Source organism: Fomitopsis serialis (genome assembly GCF_022376445.1).
Source record: "Fomitopsis serialis strain Sig1Antser10 chromosome Unknown B0H18scaffold_226, whole genome shotgun sequence".
In the NCBI taxonomy this organism is placed as follows: domain Eukaryota; kingdom Fungi; phylum Basidiomycota; class Agaricomycetes; order Polyporales; family Fomitopsidaceae; genus Fomitopsis; species Fomitopsis serialis.
This window is the reverse complement of record NW_025955186.1, coordinates 21665-42078: the sequence shown is the minus strand read 5'-3', so window position 1 is coordinate 42078 and position 20414 is coordinate 21665. Positions and strand designations below refer to the sequence as shown.

The following is a 20414-nucleotide window of genomic DNA, read 5'->3' as shown; positions in this document are numbered from 1 at the left end:
GCTTCTGTATCTGACTGACACTGACCCCAAGAAGAGAAAATATGAGTGCTATTGTTAATTGCATGCCGATGACAGGCGACATACCTAGCACCTTGCTGTAGCTGTCGTATAGCAACATCATACACATGAGGATGGAGAGGAACAGCGGGTGCTCGCTCGAGCAGTGCTGCTCGACAGGCCTCATTGTGTTGAAAGTAACCAATGATTCGCAGAGGTTCTCGACTAGCCTTAACGTATGTGATGTCGGCGTGGGCGAGACAAGCCGTGAAGTCGTAAGGAGCATGTCGTTGCCCATGGTCCTGGTCTGCATTGTCATCGAGCTTCCTCTTCCTGCCATGCTTTCGTACATCATGGTCATACCCGCAGACACTTAGTTCGAGACACATATGAATTCAGAGAACTCCTTAGACTAGGTGTACAAATACCATTGATATACGACCCTCTCTACCCGACCCTCCACCCGATCCCAACTTCGCTGAGTCGTGCGACTCCATCGGGATTCCAGCATTGACAGCGACCCGTCATCGAGCCCGTTCTCCTGCAGAATGTGACGAGCCCGCTCCTGGCTCAATGGTCCTGTTGTGAAAACTTGTGCAAACTGTCGTCCGCTGTCATGTATTGCCGCGATCGCGTGCCTCTGTGCTTCGTTGCAGTAGAGAGCATTGGTATTGCACTGTTAAACAATGAGGAATGATTCATGAACGGCTTCCACATGCTGACCTTCGTGTCGAGACGACGCTCGTCCCATTCAAGTCCGATTCTTCGTGTTCGAGTGCTCACTTGGACACTGGAGTCGACGATGTTGGGCAATATCTAAGCATAATGAGTCAGCTCATCGTGAAGGATACGAGTAGGTTGTGGCCATACCTGTGCCAGTGGCGCGTCGGCAAGGTCATCTTCGCAAAGGTGGAAAAGCTTTTTCATGGTGGGCAGAGGCTCGAAGGAAGTGGGGGCTCAAGTGGCGACAACTCGCCAGCAGCTCGGAGTCCCCGAGCTGGAGAACAAGGACCCGGGATGAGTGGCTCCACCCTCCAGACAGTCCTGGATTATCCCGAGGGCATGCCGTTCGCACCCTGTGTCACATTGAGCCGCAAAAACTTGAAACCGACTGGACTGTCCAACCGATATTAACCTGTCACGCACGAATTTTGCTCGCCTCGGAGCTGCAGCTGTCACTACTCACAGACAAGATGTCGCGCGGACGGCGACCGAGGCCGTCTCATTTGGGAAGATGAATACTCCTACAATGCGCGACATGCTGCCAAAGGAACACCTACACCGCGCGGGTGCGGCAGCATGTCGATACAAATCAACCTTGTGCCACGATGATCTCGAGCGAGAATGAACATACCTTGACCTAGCCACATGTGCAGGAAGCGAGGAAAGCCTCATTGCGACAACACATGGTGCGAATACTCACCGGAATTTCCAGGAGGAAGGTGTTGTGGCAGCGCCCTCCTTTTCTTTGACCGATGTATTTCTGTCTGGGTGCCAGAAAAGTTAACAAGCGGCTGCAATGACAGCTAAGAAGCCAACACGCACGAGTCTTCAATCCGTCTCGGGCTGCTCGGGCTGCTCTGCATGTCATTCCATCATCGTCTCCCAGAAGACGATAGCCTTAAAGCAAACTCAACAGCCCAAGAATGGGCCAAGATGTCCAAAGTTTCCATGGAAGACCCGCATCGCATCTATTGCGGTCTGCTACGCCGCATGACGCTGATCGCTGATCATGAGCAACTGCGATAGAAACTAGGGAAAGAGGCATACCGGCCGAGGCTGAACACGCTGCACCCGACGTTGCGTTGGCAGCGCGCCCTATTGACACAATTCCCGCGCCCTCCAGGTCTCACGCGCGTTGAAGAACCTGTCAAGAGCAACTTCGGGACGATCGCTGTCAGCACTGTCCTTCGTACCTTGCTTCTCCTCCCTGTCAACTTGCCATCAACGACGTCACTTTGTGCGACGGCCGGCCATCCCCCTGGAAGCAGCGGGTCACCGACGACGGCGAAGCGCGGCATAAACTGAGGTAAACGGGTCGGCCTCCCAGCTTCCGCGTGCAAACCCAGAAAGTAAAGAACGGTGCGCAGCGCAGCGCGCCGACTGCTCGCGCGACCCCGAGCATCCCCATGCGCCAGACGTTGTGCTTGTTGTGAAAGTGGCATGGCGATTCCCGCGAAACAAGCCATTGAACAGCACCCCTGCGTAGCACAGTCGCCCGAGATATCCATGCGGTTACCCAGACGCCCCACGTCTGTTAAGCTCTGGATTCCGAACGAGAAGCACCGCTTCCACAACCGCCATAAGAAGGTAACCGGACAGAGAAGGTGCCCTCGGACCCAGTCGTACCACGCGCGCACACATACATACGCGCACACCTACGCGCACGCCGAGGTACAGAAGCTCGACGTTGTTCTCACTCGGACAGGTTCCCGGGTGAGCCCCGACCCAAAGTGATGCCCGAAGCGGATTTGAGCTAGAAGGAGATCGCCGCATAGGCCCTCGACCGGGCCTTCGGGAAGCGCAGGAAGGGAAGACGAAGCATAGAGAAAGCTGTGCCCGGAGACTGTGGGCAGCATTGCCGCTCCGTGCACCCGTGCGGGGAAACGAATGCACGCTCCGGTCCAAGACAAATGGCGCACCGACGAGAGAGGGGGCGGGGGCTTCGAATGAGTGTGGATAGCAAATACACGGCACTCACCAGCGCCGTGAGCGGTGTGAGCTCGCTCGGCTTCATGACGATCGTGCACCCCATCGCAAGCGCGGGGGCGACCTTCCAGGACCACATATTGATCGGGTAGTTCCATGGTATGCTATATGCGCCGAAAATCACGATGCGTCAGCCCAGTGCACTCCACACGGCAAATGACGTGGGATCTCGGAGGCTCGGAGGGGGTGGGTTGTGAGCGTAAGAGTTAGACCGGAACGTACATCTGGCCGCAGACGCCGATGGGGTCGTGCCGAGTGAACGCGAACTTGGTCTTGTTGTCGACTTCGAGGGACTGCGGAGGGACGCGGCGTCAGCATGAAATTCAGGGACGTGAGGGCATCCGCAAATGAGATCAAGGGACTTTCTGACAGAAGTCGGTAAGGGCCGGATGTTCATGTCATAGCATCCTTCAAATAGACGGCGGTGTGGATTAGAGCGCAGCCGCACAGCTCGCCCATCACGCCTGCGAATGCGAACGTAAACCGCGCACGACGAGAAACGAACGCTAATCATCGGCCCACCCAGATTGCCCGACAACCTCGGAGTATGACCATCCATCGCCACCACCCCAAACTCGATCAGTCCTCGACTCAATTGCTATCGCCTTTCAGCAGAGGGAGGAAACCGATACCCATGGACCGCAGCATCCCGCACGCCATCGACGCGCATCTCCGTCTCGCCAACAACCCAGCAACAGAGCATCGCGCCGGCGATCGACGGGCTACAGTGGATGGCTGTGCCTACACGACGACTGAATGAACGGTCGGGCGCGCGAGGTGGGGCTGTTCCGCCCACACGAGCCACGGAGACCGTCCGCAGACAGGGCCCGCGTCGGAGGCGTGCTGCGCCCGATCCTCAGAAGGGGGTGGCTAAGCTTGGACTCGGTCTCGTCGGGGAGATCAGAGCGGTCCACAGCCCCGAGTAGTCCGCCCGGGCGGCCGCTTGTGTGTGGATGGTGCTCTCAGGCGGAGGGCAGGCTTGGGAAAGTTGCACAGGACAGGGAACGAGAGGGGGTGGGAGTGCAGATGACTGGGACGCGACTTACCTGGCCTGCGATCTTGTCTGCCCAGCCGGCGTAATACCTCAGGCAAGACACGCTGTCGCCGATGTCAAAGTCTCTGTAATCCCAAGAAATGACCCACATATATGCAGTGTTCGGGCACATAACCAGTCAGTAAATCAACTTTTAGGCGGAGTGAACGCGCACTCACCGCGCGATGCGGACGGGCTTGCCGTTGTTGAGCGTCTCGAGCTCCGCGAGCTCCTGCGCGTCGCGTTCGATGAGGTCCGCGAGCTTGTTGATCAGGCGCGATCGCTCGACGCCCGTGACGTTCTTCCCCCACGTCGTCTTGAACGCCGCGCGCGCTGCCGCAACGGCACGGTCGATGTCCGCGGCGGAGCCTGTAGAGGGGGTCAGTTCAAGGATGACGCAGTGGGTCGCAGAGTGTGCGAAGGCGGCCGCGTCGCAGGGCGAGATGGCCCCTCGTAGCTGGAGACATGTAGGGGTGGCGTCGCAGCCAGTAGCCGATACACGGGCCTAGGCGACAATCCCACCAGAGAAGCCTCTTTGCGCCGGCGGGAAGACGGGGCCAGGACACCGCGCACCCCTTCGGAGACTATCGCGAGACGGTGGCGCGGACCCGACACGGAGGGCGGGCGAAGGGGGGCGAGCAAAGGCGGCGTGTCGAGAGGGCTGCCGGACAGCGGCGCCGACACGGAGAACAAGAGAAGCGGCGGGGTGGCATGTATGGACAGACCAGAGAAGGCAGGCGGTGCGTGCAAAGAGGGCTAGCACCGACGCGACGGTACGCGGCACACGTCTCGAGGCACCCCCGACCTAAAACACCGAAGACAAGTCGGTGTCGCGCACAGGCCGCGGCCAGAAGGGGCGCGCATTGACTCTGCGGGGAAGCCTGCCAATGCGTCGGGCGCAGGCACACTCGCTGTGCGCGCGGCGACGCTGGGCCCCACAACGGTGTGCGACGACGTCATGTGCCGCGCTGGGTGTACTCTGGATTGACAGACGATCGGTGTCGGGCTGGCGGGCGGGCAGGCTGCGGCAAGACGCCGCAGGTACCGCTCCACGCACATCGACCGACGGCGATCCATGTCCCTGATCATGCAGGGCACGGAGGCGGGCGATCATCCGCCCAGCGCGGGGCCGAGTCCAGACAGCGGGTGTGCTGTGTGAAGGAGAGTACGCACCTGCAGCGACCGAGCAGATGACCTCTTCCGTGGCCGGGTTGACGCACCTGCGACACAGGTCAGCGTGTGCGGCCAGAAGGCGGGAAGAACACCGGGGGAATGACGGTGGCACGACGGAAGACGCCGCGCCGTGCGATGCTCCGCGGATCCGGCGTGGCAGCAACGGCGGCGAGAAAGGGGATTGGCAGGCTAGTCACCGACGACACGCACTCGATGGACTCCTTCGAGTCGACGGATGGTACAAACTCGTTGTTGATGAAGAGGCCCGTGGGGACCTGAATCTTCCTGCCCGTCTTGGGTACGGCGATCTCGACGGTCTGGGCAGACATGGTCGCTAGTAGTCGCAGGAAAGTGGTCGTCCGATGGGGCGTCCGAGCAGCAGGACGATGCAGAGAGCGATAGCAGAGCAGGGGCGCGCGCGAAGCTGGGAGCATATATGGACGCGTGCGCCCGAACGGGAGCGTCGCGCAGATAAGATAGAACGCGCCGCTCACGTGCGACGCGTGGTGGGCGAGTCTGGACTGGCACGGAGCCTGGTCCGGAGCCCCGGGTTGGTTGCGCGCGTTGTGCGCGAGCGCGTCACACAGGACCCCGGGGAGCCAACGTGCCTCCTCCTCCCACACGTTCTGCAGCGCAGACACGGACGCCGTTTTCTCAAAAGAGGACGCGGAGACGCCTGCTGCCCTCCCTCCGCACTCATCCACCGTCCATCCCGCGCTGGGCTCAACTGACTCTCACTCCCCCGCACGCCTGCATGACGCACGCCCCGTCGTCGCCCGCCCTCCCCCTCCCCACCGCGCGACCGGCAACGCTCGTCTGAGAGCCACAGCCCACGATGAGCTCCTTCGCCGCCGGGCCAAGCTCAGCAGCGTTCGTCGCTGCTCCACCACCCCGGTCGCCCCAGCGCAAGAGCCCACCCCCGCCCCCGCTCAATCTCGACGACTGCAGGCCCAAGCCCCTCCCCGCGCCCCTCGTCTACCGCCCCGCGTCCTCGCCCACCAGCCCCGGCGGCGGATCCACCTCTTTCGTCTTCACCTCATCCCGCACCAAGCACACGCCTCTCGCCCCGCCCTTTGCGCTCTCGTCCGCCAGCTCCAGCACCCACGCCATCAGCCCGCCCCCGCCCCCGCCCGTCAGGCGCCGCCGCTCCAGGTCGCCCACCGCGTCGGCTTCGACGACCTCCGGGGGCACCGTCCGCAGCCATCGCGCCCCGGCCGCCCTCTCCGCGACCCAGCTCGCCCGCCACCGCGAGGGTGCCATGGACTCGCGCAGGATCCTCGGCCCCAACATGCGCGCCGCCGGCTTCGTCCATCTCGCCAGCTCCGTCGGCTCCCTCAACGGCAGCAGCGCGACGCCCAGCCCCGCGAGCTCTCCGGACTGGCAGGAGATCCCCGGCCCGAGTAACTACATGGGCACCGCGTCCGTGCAGGTGCGTGTATGCTGCCGCTCTGTAGCGCGTCACTCTCTAACCGGGCTGCCCAGCTCACGCCCACGGACCCGCCGCCCTTCCCGCCGATCGTCTTCGTGCCCCGAGCGCCGTCCAGAAACTCAGCATGTGGGAGTACCAGAAGTGGCCGCACGGCCAGAAACCCTCCCCGACCTCTCCCCTCGCCGCCCACCCGAGCGTCCCTACAGGCATGAACACCTTCCAGGGCAGGAGCATGAGCGAGGGCGACGCGGCGGCCGCAGTGGGACTCGGTGTTCCCTCCACAAGCCGATCGTCGCTCTCCCCACCACTGTTCAGCTCGTCCGATTCGACAGCGATATCCGCCGCCCCGTCTATCGTGCCGTCCCGGTCGATGTCGCTCTCGACCACGAGCTTCGCCTCCTCCCCCGAGGCACGGCGCGCACTGGAGAAGGGCAAGGACCGCGAGCGCGACGCGTCCGAGATGCTGGCCGAGTATCCGTTCCCACGGACACCGTCCTCGCTGAGCAGCCGGACACCGGACTCGTCGAGGGTCGCCAGCGCGCACTCGAGCAGGGACGACTCGCCCGAGCTGTCGAGCAACGCTGCGCGGAACGCGCGATCGACGAAGCCCAAGATCCGCGCGAAGGACAAGGACCGCGAGAAGCGCACGGACGACCGGATCGCGGGCCTCCTCGCGGAACGCACGCAGGAACGCGTGAACGTCTCCGCGCACGTCGTGCAGCACCACGCGCGGGCGGCGGAGGACACGCACGCGCTGAGCTTCGCGGAGCTGTACGAGCCTGGGTTTGCGTGGACGATGACGAACATGGATATGTTCATGCCTGCGCTGGGTTCGCGGAGACGGGGTGGGACGCCGAGCCCGCCGGAACAAGATATCGAGCTCGGGAAGGAAGAGGAGGAGGAGGAGGCGCCGATGGAGGTCAAGGAGGCTCTCGCGGCTGTGACTGTGGTCGAGGCAGCTGCTGAAGCCGAGAGAGCGCCGGAGGAGATCCAGCGAGCGGTCGAGGTAGAGAAGGTGAAGGAGCGGCACCACTACGAACAGCGGGAGCAGCGCCAGGCGGAGAAGAAGCATATTGCGGGGCTCGTCGCGGCGCATCGCGAGCGCGACGAGGACCACGTGCGGTATGTCGCTGCGGAGCGCGAGAAGGAGGAGAAGAAGGGGAAGGAAAAGGAGAAGCAGAGAGAAGAGAAGAAGGGGAAGGACCGCGACCGTGGCAGTCGTCGGTCGTCGCCCGTGGCGGAGGAGCGCGGGCGCACATCACCCAAGCGCAGCGGGCGGACGAGCCCGAAGGAGAAGGAGCACCGGGAGCGCGACAAGGACCGGACGTCCCCAGGACACAAAGAGCGCAAGTCGGTGCGTGTTTCGAGCTTGGTTTGTGGGTGTATGCTGGGTTTGCTGATCACGTGCTTTGGAGCAGAGACGGCACTCCCCAAAGTTCGCGGTGCACAAGGCGAAGAGCATCATGTCGGACGCGACGGGGATGAGCGACGCCGAAACCATAGTCGGCGACGCTGGCGCAAACGCTGCTGGCGATGTCCTCGCTGCTTGACTCCCTGTCCCACCGCTTCGTTGCATTGTCCCCCATCCCCCATTTCCAGTTCATCCACCCTGCATCGTTTCTGGCTGTTCAAGGCTTCACTTTTGCACCTCACGCCGCAGAAGTGCGTACCTCTCCTGGCCCGGAAGCCGGAGTGTGCGTACTTCAGTGTGGCGACACGTACACCAGTGCTCGCGTATTGTCCATCTCGATTCTGCTGCTCGCTTGCCCACCCACACGCCAGTGCTTGGATAGTGCTCAGACACCGCACCGCCCTCTCACCCCGCCGACCCCGCGTAATCCCGAGCACAGCGCCTACCGACCACACAAAACGAATCCACGTCCAGATCACCACCGACCCCGATCGCGTTGGTCTCGTCCCGTTTCCTGTCATTCCACATGCATTTCAGTTCACTCGGCACGTCAGCAATTTTTATCAGTTCCTTTCATCAGCATCTTCCACAGTCGCCCCACGCGGGCTCGGTTCGCGCTCGGAAAGGACGGATTGGCTGGGGCGGCTTGGTCCACCCCGCCCGGATCTCATGCTCGCAGGTCCGAATGTTCAGTAATCATCACCACCCATGCACGTCTCTCTCATGACTTATGATACATTTACTTCGGGTAGTATCGTCGTCTCCTCTGTCTGGCCGTCTCATCGTTTCTGCTCCGTCCTTGTGTCTGTTTTCGTCCCTGTCTATTTGTTTGTGTCTGTCCTCTCGCACTGCATTTGTCGTCGTCTGCTCGCTGTTCTCTGGAAATCCACATTAGACATCACGCATACGCTGAGGACCTTCCGCATCATGGTTTCATAGACTTTTTAAAGATTCCCAGCCGTCGACGGCGCGCTCGACCAGTCCTGCACGTAATGGGGTCGGGCAGCTGACATCGGCGGTCTGTCTACTGTATAGTACGAGCTCCTTGTTAATGTCCGTATCCCCACACCCGTCTTCTCTGTACAGTTATAGTACGCGGTTTGCGTCCCTCCGAGGGACCGCTCGTCACGGACATTCGTTGTGAACTGTAAACGATACGCAGCGTGCATGCGCGAAGAACTGTAAACCTACACTGTGAATGGTATGCACGACGCCTTGTGAGGACAGAAGCGCGGACGGCGCGGAACGTGGACGGAGCCTTCTGGAGGGGAGAAGCTGGAGCGGCCGTCCACCCGTGCACGATGGGTCCTATCGGGGGGTAGCCCCGGTGCTCAGCGACTTTGCACGCTTCGCGAGGCGGCCAAGCCAGCACGGCCGGCCGATAGCGATCGACATGCATGATGGGCCTTTTGCGGACACGACGTGCAGTTCCAGCAGGTTCTGAGAACTGGCACGGCCCTGGTGTTTGCGGATCCCTGCGATGTCACAGGTTAGCCGCGGGGCCACTTGTGCTGCTCGATGGCTCGGGGTGGTGGTCCGCGTGCCTGCCTGGTCAACTGCCTCTGTCCGCGAAAACAACTCGTCCAGCGATACTGCATGTGGCTTGTATCTGATACCGGCGAGTTGCCTGCTTTGATCGTATATGGTATGTTCCTGTGATCTTTCAATGGTTAAGTACGATGCGTCCGCAGGTGCAGCGGACCTTGATGTGCCTCCGGCGACCTGGAAGCTGTCTGGGACGCAGAAGCCCGTATGAGATCCGAATGTCTGACCCCGAGGTCCGAGGGAGGACGTAATCCGGTGGCTCGACATAAGAGCCAGGGATGCAGCTGACACCTCTGTCTTGTTCTCGAGACTGACATCACATGCCTGAGGGTGACCTGGCTCCGAGTGCCGTGAGTAGACCGCGCAGACCTGCCAGTGCCAGTTCACTCACCAACATGGAACGCAAGAGCATCCCGAAACACCGTCGGTGAATATCCACGCAAGACGAAGGCGTAGGTCACATATATCGTGGTCTATAGTGCGCAAGAGGCTCCGTCGGGCCTGAATCGCGGGAATGTTGGGATCGGTGCACAGCTTGATGCGTGTGCAACGGGAGCGGTGCCATTGGCTGCATCTCTCGCGCACAGTGGCCAGAAGACTCCGTCAGCTTCGGTGACACCGATTGCCAAGTGCCTGCTGACGGCCCCTCGACTGTCCTGTGAATGTACGGTTGCTCCAAATTGAACGCGACCACGCATCCGCCGGGCCACATGTCTTGCACGGATGGGGCTTGAATTTTGAGCGACGTGTGCCGCTATCCCTGCCCGTCATCTCACGTAGATGTCCATTATGAGCAACGCCGACAACATGAATCCGCCGAGCGACGAGAAGTCTTGTGGTCGATCGCGGCGGCACCTACGAAGGCAGTACAGCACCCGTGTCGCTCATTTTGCATGCCGTAAGATTGTCCGACAGCGTGGGGTCCAACGCTCTCGAGCTTCTTCTCGACCAGGGGTTCTGAGTACCAGCAAATCTACAAGGTCAGGCTGTCATGGGCTAGAAAATTCAAACAGGCCGTACTGACCAATGTCGCACATGAACGCGTCTGACAACGCACATGTGGCCGCCGGTAGCAAACCCCGGTGCGATGAGCGGGAATACGCAACGGCCGCCAACGGTCACTACAAAGCACTGCGCAGCTGAGAGGCATCAGCAGCATTCGCAGTAATCGACTTGCGGTAAGTAAGTACGTGGTATGAAAGAAGTCGCTGTGACTAAGCTCGATACCGAGGCCGAGCTTAGACTCCGATTCCACACATACTTACCGCCAGATGGGACTGTAAGTAGAAGGTGACTTACCGACAGCGAACTCTTGAGAAGCGCTGTGCTATAATGAACGAATCCAGACCACATTCGCGCTTCTCTTCGACACGAACCACGAGGGGGACCCATCAAACTGTAGTAACGAATGCAGTGCCGTGTCAATGCCGAACATAGCGCTACAACGATTCGACTGATGAACTCCGTACCGAGTGAACTGAGTACTTTTGGTAAGTAGAAGGGCCGTCAGTGACGTCGAGGACGCGCCCCGATTAGCGCACAGCAGATACAGTCTATTCATCCAATATGTGAGTGGGCGCAAGTCCTGGTGTTGGCGGGGTGGATAGTCCTGGCAGTAACTGCAGTGCTCGTGCCATCATTTGACACGAAACGCAAGTCAATCGCCCGTTCGGCATGGTCAGGGGGCTTCTCAGAGATTTGGTGTGAACAGTGGAACACCTACGAAACTTGATGAAGGACAGACGTTCGCGGGCAGGAAGATATACATTCTCAATGAGGCTGAGAACGCCAATAAGTGCTAGCATGACAGAAAACGTTATCAGATCTCAATTGATTACCACCTCTGCGGAAGACTCGAGAGCTCACCATGTAGAGATACGCAATGCAACAATGTCAGGCGCCTGGTCCTCACGACATCTCATGATATCGGAGCGCTGTTAGAGTACATAGGCTCGCTCGCAGTGAGTACGCGCAGCTCCCTCTGGCGGCAGCGCACAATAAGTATGGTTTTGGCAGGAGTATTGGCGCGCGAAAGCAGAATACGAGGAACCGATGACCAGCAGCCTCTTGTTACGAGATCATCTGCGTCGATAGGCGGGTTGAGGCTGAGCGCTGAACGTTGAACGACCGGACACTCCTCGTACAGACGTCTGGAAATACTTCGAAACTGAAGTTTGCCCTGATCAGCCTCGAACACATACAGGACGACATCGGAACAACGCACGGCGGAGCCATGTATTATGACGAGCGAGTCTGGTGCAATGCGCAGGAAGACTAAATCGAGGACCAACGACACCTCGAGCTCTCCGGCGCTGCGAATGCGTTTGGATTCTACCTCGAACATTTGCACGGAAGTGAGCTTCATATGGCGAAGACATGTAGCAATGACGTCGGCGGGAAATTATATATATGACATACCGCGATGGTCCAGAATCTTCTATCTAGCGATACTCGCTTGCATGGTCGACGTCAGACGATGATCGTGAGAGTGTACCCAGCGTGCACCCGGTATGCAAGCAGAGGCCTAGGCGACGAAGACGCTGAGTAGGAAGCACCTGGCAGGACCCATTGCTCCGGTGTGAGAGCAGTACAGCGGAGAGCGTTAGATGAACTTTATTGAACCGCTTGGAACACTCACTTGGCAGTGTACTGTACCGCATCCTACAATCTCGCGCCAGAGGTAAGACCGTAGTTGAGGCCGATTTGCGAGTTCTGAGTTGTGTGTAACTTAGGTATTGTGTGCGGAAGCCACTGGGCCAACGGCACGGGATGATAGACGCGACGTCATCATCGACCCGGAGTCGAGTAGTCCTGCGAAACCAGCGCTGATCGAAGCGAACAGCTCGAGGCCTCGGCAGGTCGTGGGGAAGAAACGGTACTGGGGTAAGCTATGAACGTGGATTCAGCGAGAGCGAGATCGTCCAGTGCCGCAATAGCGACAGCCACTCGGCCCATAGGCCCTCGTCATGTAGTGTTGGACGACGCACCTTCATGCCATGAATCCTGCATGTAGTCACCAGCTTTGCGCGCCTTGTTGCATATTACAGGCGATAGACGGAAATTCCCTCGTCGAGTGTTGACGGTGAGAGGTAAGATGCTGTACGTGCGCAGCCGAAGATCCAACGTACAGCTGGATGCTGAAACCGCCTTATAACGTCGCGGACGTGTCCCCGATTGTCTGAGCTATGAGATCAGCCGTGAACTACGTCACTGTCAGGAAGACGGACGAAGGAAAGGCCGTACACACATGGCTGCGACGTTGCCTGGCAGGGACCGTCGAAGCCCTGGCTAGGCTAGATCTGGTACATGACAAGGCGCCTACCCTTCCTCCGTTGGATTATGACCAGATGTGTGGTGAGCGGGTTCGCAGGAGCATGGGAGTATCAGTGGCCCCAGCACATACATAGGTGTCCGAACGTTCGAGAGCCGCGTCCTTTTGCGGCGAGGTGGCAATTCCAGAGTTGCCACAACCGCGTTGCATCACGTGTCAAAGACGCGACCGCGTCGCGTCGTGTGACGCTGCGCTCAAGTTGACTGTGACGACCTGCTGAGACTTGAGTAGACAGCCTGAGTACTCTTCAAGTTCGTCTGCCCCAGGCTGGCCATCTTCTCCCTCTTGTCTCGCCGATTTGCTCTCATCTAAACGTATATAACCTCGACATGCACGCCAGAAAAACCAAACGAACAGCTGCATCCGACTCAGTGCCTGTGAAGGGTGCCAATGGCGGCACCGTACGGAGGCGCACGCATGGCGGTTTCAAAGTCATGCCAACGGATATTCTCTACGAAGTGAGTAATGGTCATTTATCCTCGGTATATGAACTCACGTTGCGCATGTAGATCATGCAGCGTCTTCACCCGCGCGACTTGCTGAGGCTCTCATGGAGCTCAAAGTCATTCCACGCGTTTCTCATGAAGAAAAGCTCAGCTTTTATATGGAAAGCATCGCTGAGCAGTGTCCAAGACCTGCCTCCGCGTCCAGAGCACTTGATTGAGCCCGCATGGATTTCTCTATTGTTCTCGTCGCATTGCTCGGCGAGTGATGGCTTCACTTCCATTATTGCCAGTTGATGTCAACATTCGCTGAATGTCAGTCATGTGGAACGGGATCCATTCCGGTGCCAATATGGGAATTTTACGCCCGTTTTTGTAAGCAATGTAGCAGTACGAAGTAAATGTGGTATTATTCAATCACAATAATTCTGCCTCACCTTCTTGCGTCTCCTTTTGAACAGGCTCATGGACGAAGACAGTTATGATCGCGCACTCCAGGAGAAAGGCGGCATTCAACATGTTTAATGTGCGTCCCTGTCACCGAGATGACAGTCATCCTGACCCACCCTTGCATCCGATAGAGTCACTATCCCAAAAGTGATTACCCAGGATTTCTCTTGAGGTCTGAAGTACAGGGTATCTTAGACAACTGGGAGAAGCTCGTAAAGATCGACAACGAAGACAAACTGGCGATGTTTATCGGCAGACGGATTTTGCAGGTACAGAAAGTCGAGAAGGTAGGCCATCTGATCTATGTGATGTTTAATCGTAGCTCACTTTTCAATAATCACTTCCTACTACAATACACACTGGCAGCATGTCACGCTCTGTTGTGATTGGGCTGACAGACAAGTCCAGTTGCGCCTTGAAGAGTAAGCAGATGGGGCAAAATACACAAACATCATTTCCAGACTGATTGCCATGAACGGTAGTGTTATTTCTAGGCTGCGAGGTATCGGGTGGGGCCCCGAGCTCGATTACTTACAGCGAAAGGATTATGCACCGATAAGGAAGCACGAACAGATGCGTGCGGCGAGGAGGCTCTCAGACCGTGGTATGTCATTTGCTCGCCCTCTCCTACGAACATGTGTATTCACACTGACTTCGATGAACCTGCCTAGCTTGGCAGAACATGCGCGAGGACATGGTCAAGTGCATGCAACAGACCAGGCAAGAGCGTCTCGAGCACGAATTGAGATACAGTCTGCCCAAACGCTGGCCAGACTTGGAATTTGCCCGCGAGGAACTCGTACAGCATTCAAAGGCGCAGGTTTACTGCCTCGGCTTAGGCGACATCGCGCTTTCGCCGCAAATCCGCCAGATCATGTGCGCTCCCGAGAACGAGGAAGTCAACTTTACCAACTTCACGGCGCTGCGAGGATGTATGGGCCAGGTGGTCGAGGAATGGGTGTCATATGTCAGCAATGACCTGCGTGGTCTGCTCACGCCGCGCCAGTCTGGCGGCTCGGCCGCAAAGCTCACCGCGGCAGACACACGAAACACTGTGGACCCATTAGAGCTGGCAACGACGAGCTTCCGCTGCCTCATCTGCAACCACCGCCTGTATTATCCAGGTGCTCTCGCACATGCATGTCTGCGTGCTCCACTATTCCAACGAGGACACGATGACGTATACGGCCAATTCCTCTCCAAAAAGTTCAAAAACCACGGCCATCTATTGGCCATCTGCTTCGACAGACTCGGTGTATCTGCGCCATCTGCTGATGCTCTCAAGCTGATAGAGCTTTGCGGCATGGACCCAAAGGTGGTAACTGCGAAGGAAATGGATGCACTGGATGTGCGTTTCGTGAGAAACAATGAGGATGTCATGACCTGGCGATCTGCGGTATTCATCAATTCTTCACTTCGAGTTTTTTGAACACTGAACGTCGAACATCGGTCGTCAGATGTTCCATCAAACACGTCCGAGCAGCATCAAGAGCTGGCGTCTCGCGACTTCCTATGAGGTTGCCGACGCCAAGGAACACGAATTGGGGATTCAGGCGCGAAAATCCTGGTTGGTCCCCAGGATAAAGTAAGTACTAGTCTGTGTTGGACATCGAACAGCTTAAATGAACTGACCGATCACTACGTAGGAACGACATCAGAGTGCCGACCCTTGCAGCGCGCTCGGAGAGTCTACTACAATCCGGGGCACTTGATAGTCTGGAGGCTAACGGTGTCTATCAGGTGAAGCTGCAAGGCCACTAGACAGTGTAGTTTCACTGTTTTTGTTCTTCAAGTTCCGAGTCATCTTTCTCGACATTCTCCGGCATCACCCTGCTATTGGCTTTGACATTGACGAAAACGACAGCGAAGTCAATGACCGTGTATGGACACTGATCGGATGTACACATTCAATGCATGCTACCGAATCTTGAAGCTTGAAGCTTGAAGTCCCCCATATGTTCCGCACAACTGTTCTTGCTAGTTGACCTTTCTCACCGAGAGTCTATATTAGTAACTATGATAGTTGCCACAACCGCGTTCACCATGTGTCAATCGCGTGACCGTGTGGCTCTGTGGCCAAGGCGCCAACTGAAACGCGGACTGTTGCGCGTCGCAATGAACGACTTGAAGCAGAACATCGACAAGTTATTTGCTCTGGCTTCTATTTACGTTCCAACGTTACGTTCACCGACCATTCTTGAACCAGCTACACCGGAATGCTCCCGAAGAAAGTCAAACGCTCAACTGCGTCTGCGGATGTAAAGGGCAGCTCAACCACGACTCGGAAAGTGGGAGCGCAGAGAAAGCGCGGCGGCAAGCCCGCGCGCGGGCGAAGTCGCGGTGGCCTCAAAGGCATGCTCGACATGCCGATTGATGTTGTGTTTGAGGTACGTATTCAAGGTATCTGCATATGCGGGTCTCAGGAAACCGTTTTCATGCGCGCAGATATTCCGGCGTCTTCATCCACGAGACTTGCTCAGCCTATCATGGTCGTCGAAACCACTGCACGGGTTGTTGATGATGAAGAGCTCGGCATACGTATGGAAGGAGACCCTGAAGAACGTGCAAGACTTGCCTCCGCGTCCTAATCACCTCAATGAGCCTGCATGGGCTTCTTTCCTCTTCTCGACACATTGCACTGTAAGTCATATTTCTGCTTAACAGTGCGGTTTCTATGTCACTCACCGTAATTCCGTTGTACTCTATAGGCGTGTGGAACCGGCAATGTTACAGACACGCTCTGGGAATTGTACGCGCGTTTCTGCAAGGATTGCTTTCCCCAGAAGTCAGTAATCCCATGAATCCGTTAGCATATACTAGCTACTAACCAAATGTTGTGGTGGCAGCGTTTCCTGCAGTCAATCTGATTTTGATGAGAGATACGATCAATGGGACAACGTACCTGCGAATATGTTCAATAGGGTATGCTCGCAGTGTCATCATGGTCATCTTTCTATGCTGATCATCAGTTCCTGTAGTGCTACATTGGTAGGCACCGCGAAACTGACAAGGTATACCTGCGGTCTGAGGTGAAAAGGCTCATGTATACGTGGGAGAACCTAGTGAAGGCCAATGATGACCACGACTTAGCGTTGTTTATCGGCACTGAGATACTGCGGGTGAAGAGGATCGCAAAGGTAAGGATTGAGTTCTTGCGTCCTTACAACAGTCCTCGTATCGTTTATGACCTCTGGTGCATAGCATGCCTCCCTTTGTGTCGATTGGGCCGAAAGACAAACCAAGAAGGAGCAAGCCGAGATGAAGGCAGAACGTCTTCAGGAGTACGTGTCGGTGCTCTGTGGCGTGAATTCCAAATTGAGTGATTCCGTCATCTAGAATTGTGTCGAGATTGTGCTCCCTCGGGTGGGGTCCCGAGCTTGACTATATCGAGAAGAACAATAACGCGCCATTCTATCAACATGAGCATGTTGTGGTTGCTGAGAAGCTCACAGACCGGAGTACGCACCCCAAAATGCTCTTCTTCGCCAATACTGACATCAGTGTGTACATCAGTTTGGCAAAACATACGCAAGGATATGGTGAAGTGCATGCAGGAATTACGGGAAGAGCGCCTCGCGTTCGAACTGATGCAGAGGCTGAGTGGACGCTGGCACGCCATGGAAAATACCCTGTTGGATCTCAAGGAACATCCCGAAGTACTGGGCTACGGACTCAGACTCGGCGACATCGCGCTCATGCCGGAAATCCGCGAGATAATGTGTGCTCCTGTGGAGGTGCAAGTCAACAAGGACAGCCTCGCGGCATTGGAGAAAAAGGTGGTAATGCGCGCGAAGCAGTGGGACGCGCGTGTGCGTGGCGAACTACGTGCACTGGTGAATGCGTCTAGATCTGTGCAGGTCGACAAAACCTCGACTAGAGCAGGCTTGCGAGGCGACGTGGATGTATTGGAACTTGCGACGACAATGTTTCACTGCACATCCGCGAATTGCCACAACCCTGGTCTTTTCTACCCAAGCCTCACGGAGCACAATTGTTTGCACCGGGATCTACCCCAGCTAGTAAAGGCGGATGCATATGCGGAATATGTCTCTAAGCTACTCGCATGGGACTGGCCTTTCGAGCAGGCCATTTCGATCAGCATACGCGTCTCGGGCAAGCCATCTAAGCTAGTCCGACAGCTAATGGAGCTCTGTGGCAAGAATTCAGAGACGGCGACGGCGAAAGAGATGGACGAGTTGGATGTCAGGTTTATGAGGGACGATGGCCACAGTATGACTTGGCGTGCGGCAGTGAGTCTGATTTATCTCTTGGCGTCTTTACATGTTAGTGAATCCGCACTAGATGGTATGGAGTGACACCTACAACCACTCAAATGGCCCATTGCGGCTAGCAACTCCTGAAGAGGTTGTGCAGGCAAAGATTTGTGAGGCAGACAGACGGAAGAAGGCGAGTCGGTATGCCTGCAAGATCTGCCCGCATAAGTACCTGGAATTTTGGTCACCCGCAATGACGCACCTCATAGTAACGTAAGCTTCTCTTATCATGAATCCATTTCGCGGTGTGTGAGGACTGAGTGGTTCCAATTGCTAGGCACAAGAAAGAACCAGATACCGACTCCGAACTGCTGGAGGTTCGCCTGCCTGCTAGTAGTGCAGAGGCTGCTGGGATTTATACCGTCAAGCTGCCAGTCACGAAGGAGACGATGTAGCGCACGCATCGTTTCATTCAGATGGCACACGTCGTATCAACAGACAATGAAGCGACGCACAACTCACGATGTAATCTATAACGTCTGTATTCGTATTGCATACTTCTTACCTTCAGTCGCCCGCCAGAGGTAGTGAGTTTCCTTATGCATTCATAGAAAGAATTGCACTTGAACGATATTCCTCACAAGTGTGTTGACTCATGTTGCGTTTTTGGTCACTTAGCTTGAACATCAAGCTCAGCAAAGTCCTGAATGCAATGAAACCAGCCGCCGCGAGATATTGTTCACGAGTATGACTTCCGCCTCTCCTGTTTTCGGGCAATCCAGCCAGTCGCAAAACCTTAAGCATCATCGTGAAGCAGCGTGTCAACGGCCCGTGTGCGTGTCCTTAGTGTCCTCCGCCACTATACTCCGGTGTTAATAGATTCTGCGTATCGTACACGTACGTCATACACGTATGTTCCTTCACTTCCCATTTCCCATTCGACGTCCCGCCTCTGGCGAACTCAAAGTTCGAACACTCTTCCGAGTGCCCCGCAATAGCAGACCTACCCTATATCGCACGCTGCTAGGTTCGTGACGACGTCGTTCAGCATTTCCGCGTGAGCCGCAGGAGCGATATTGCTTCGCGAGCATACACTTCCCGGTCCGGGTCGTCCGTGACCTGCAAAAGGCAAAGGCGTTCTATCTGAGCACCGGTGACAGCGAGGATGGAACACGCACCTCAGCCCAAGTAAACTCCCTCTTCAACAGCGTGAAGAACCGCTTGTCGGCCTACATCAATTATTCTCCATCAGCGGACACGAGCCTGCGAATTTCGTGCATACCTTTCGCCGCTTCTTGTAGCAGAACAGCACCTCTACATTGTCGCCGTAATCAGCGTAACAGCCACGCGGGACGAGCTCGGCGAGAGTTTGTACGAGCAAGGGGAATGCAGGCTCAAAGTAGACACAGTCAGCGGCGAGGATTAGAGATGGGCGCGGGATGTCCTGTGGGAGCGGTGAGCCCCTGCCCTATGAGTAGCGTTAGCACACATGTAGAGTGATGTGCAGAAGGCACGATCCGGAACAGGAGAGATATTAAGTAAAGGGGATGACAGACCAATCCAGCTCGGCGACATGCACACGCGAGGAGAGGTCGTTCGTGGCTACATTGCGTTGCATGATAGGAAGAAGCGGTCTGCACAAGATCGGTTGGATCAGCCATTCCAGGTGCGAATGCGCAGAGTTGACAAGGATAGATGAGACGCACGCCTGGTCCGTGATCCACACCTCTGCACCCATCTTCCCTGCAACGAGCCCTACAAGGCCCGTCCCACTTCCGAGTTCTAGCACAGTCCGGCCTTCGAGCGAGCCCCTGCGCGCGATGTACCGCGAGAGCACCTATCCCGCACTCTACGTCAGCCCGTGAACCTTCAGAGACCCGCATAACACATACCTCCCCTGCGGGCCAAGCAATCCCGCCGCACCCCGGGGACGCATCCACCAAAAGCGTAATCGCGACATCACCACCGTCGACCTCCCCTGCAGATGGGCCGGCGAACACGAGCCCGATGGTCTGGCCGAGGATGGACGGCGGTTGGGCCGGCACGATGCCTGCGCGGTCAGCGTCGAGGTCGGGGTCGTCGCGAAGGTGCCGGAGGGGGTCGAGCTCATCCAGCTGTTCTTCCACTACGAGGTCAATCATGGTGCGGGCCTCCGGGAAAAAACTTCCAGGCGAATGTCTTGAATGAACTCGCGGCACTTGCGCGGCACAGAACTCGTGTCGATGTATTTCGAGACCACGAGAGAGCAATTCCCGGGCTATCTTCAGCAGAAGCGGAGCATGTGGTCTCGATAACGGCACTGTTTGATGGGTCTAGCTGGCAGACGGTGTATAAAGAGGAGTGCCACTCGAGCGCAGGAGTCACGGTCGAGGTGTACGAGTCGATCAGATGAAGATCTCGCTGCTGTCTGTCCTCTCGGTGGCTGCCCAGGTCAGCGCTCTTTGGCCGCTGCCTCGAGACCTCACAGAGGGCACGGCTGCCCTCCGCCTGTCCGAGAACTTCGATGTTGTATTCTCCTCTGGCATTGCTGAACCGCCCCAGGACCTATACGACGCGATCTTCCGGACGCGAACCCATCTCTTCACGGACAACTTGGGCCGACTCGTTCTGGGTCGCGGCGCAGGCGATGTCAGCGCGTTCGAAACGGCGGCGTACTTGTCTACACTCACGCTGTCTCTC

At 57.1% G+C, this 20414-nt stretch overlaps 1 protein-coding gene across 1 annotated transcript; it reads right to left on the bottom strand.

Annotated features, from left to right (window-relative positions):
- Positions 1-370: 370 nt before the first annotated feature.
- B0H18DRAFT_1052950 (uncharacterized protein) lies at positions 371-1275 on the bottom strand. The gene is made up of 4 exons (XM_048030997.1): positions 1144-1275; positions 868-1073; positions 721-813; positions 371-673 (listed from the first exon to the last, which is right to left on the bottom strand). The coding sequence occupies exons 2-4, from the start codon at positions 922-924 to the stop codon at positions 410-412; spliced, it is 414 nt and encodes a 137-aa protein (XP_047885557.1). The 5' UTR covers positions 925-1073; positions 1144-1275; the 3' UTR covers positions 371-409.
- Between the last annotated feature and the right edge of the window lie 19139 nt (positions 1276-20414).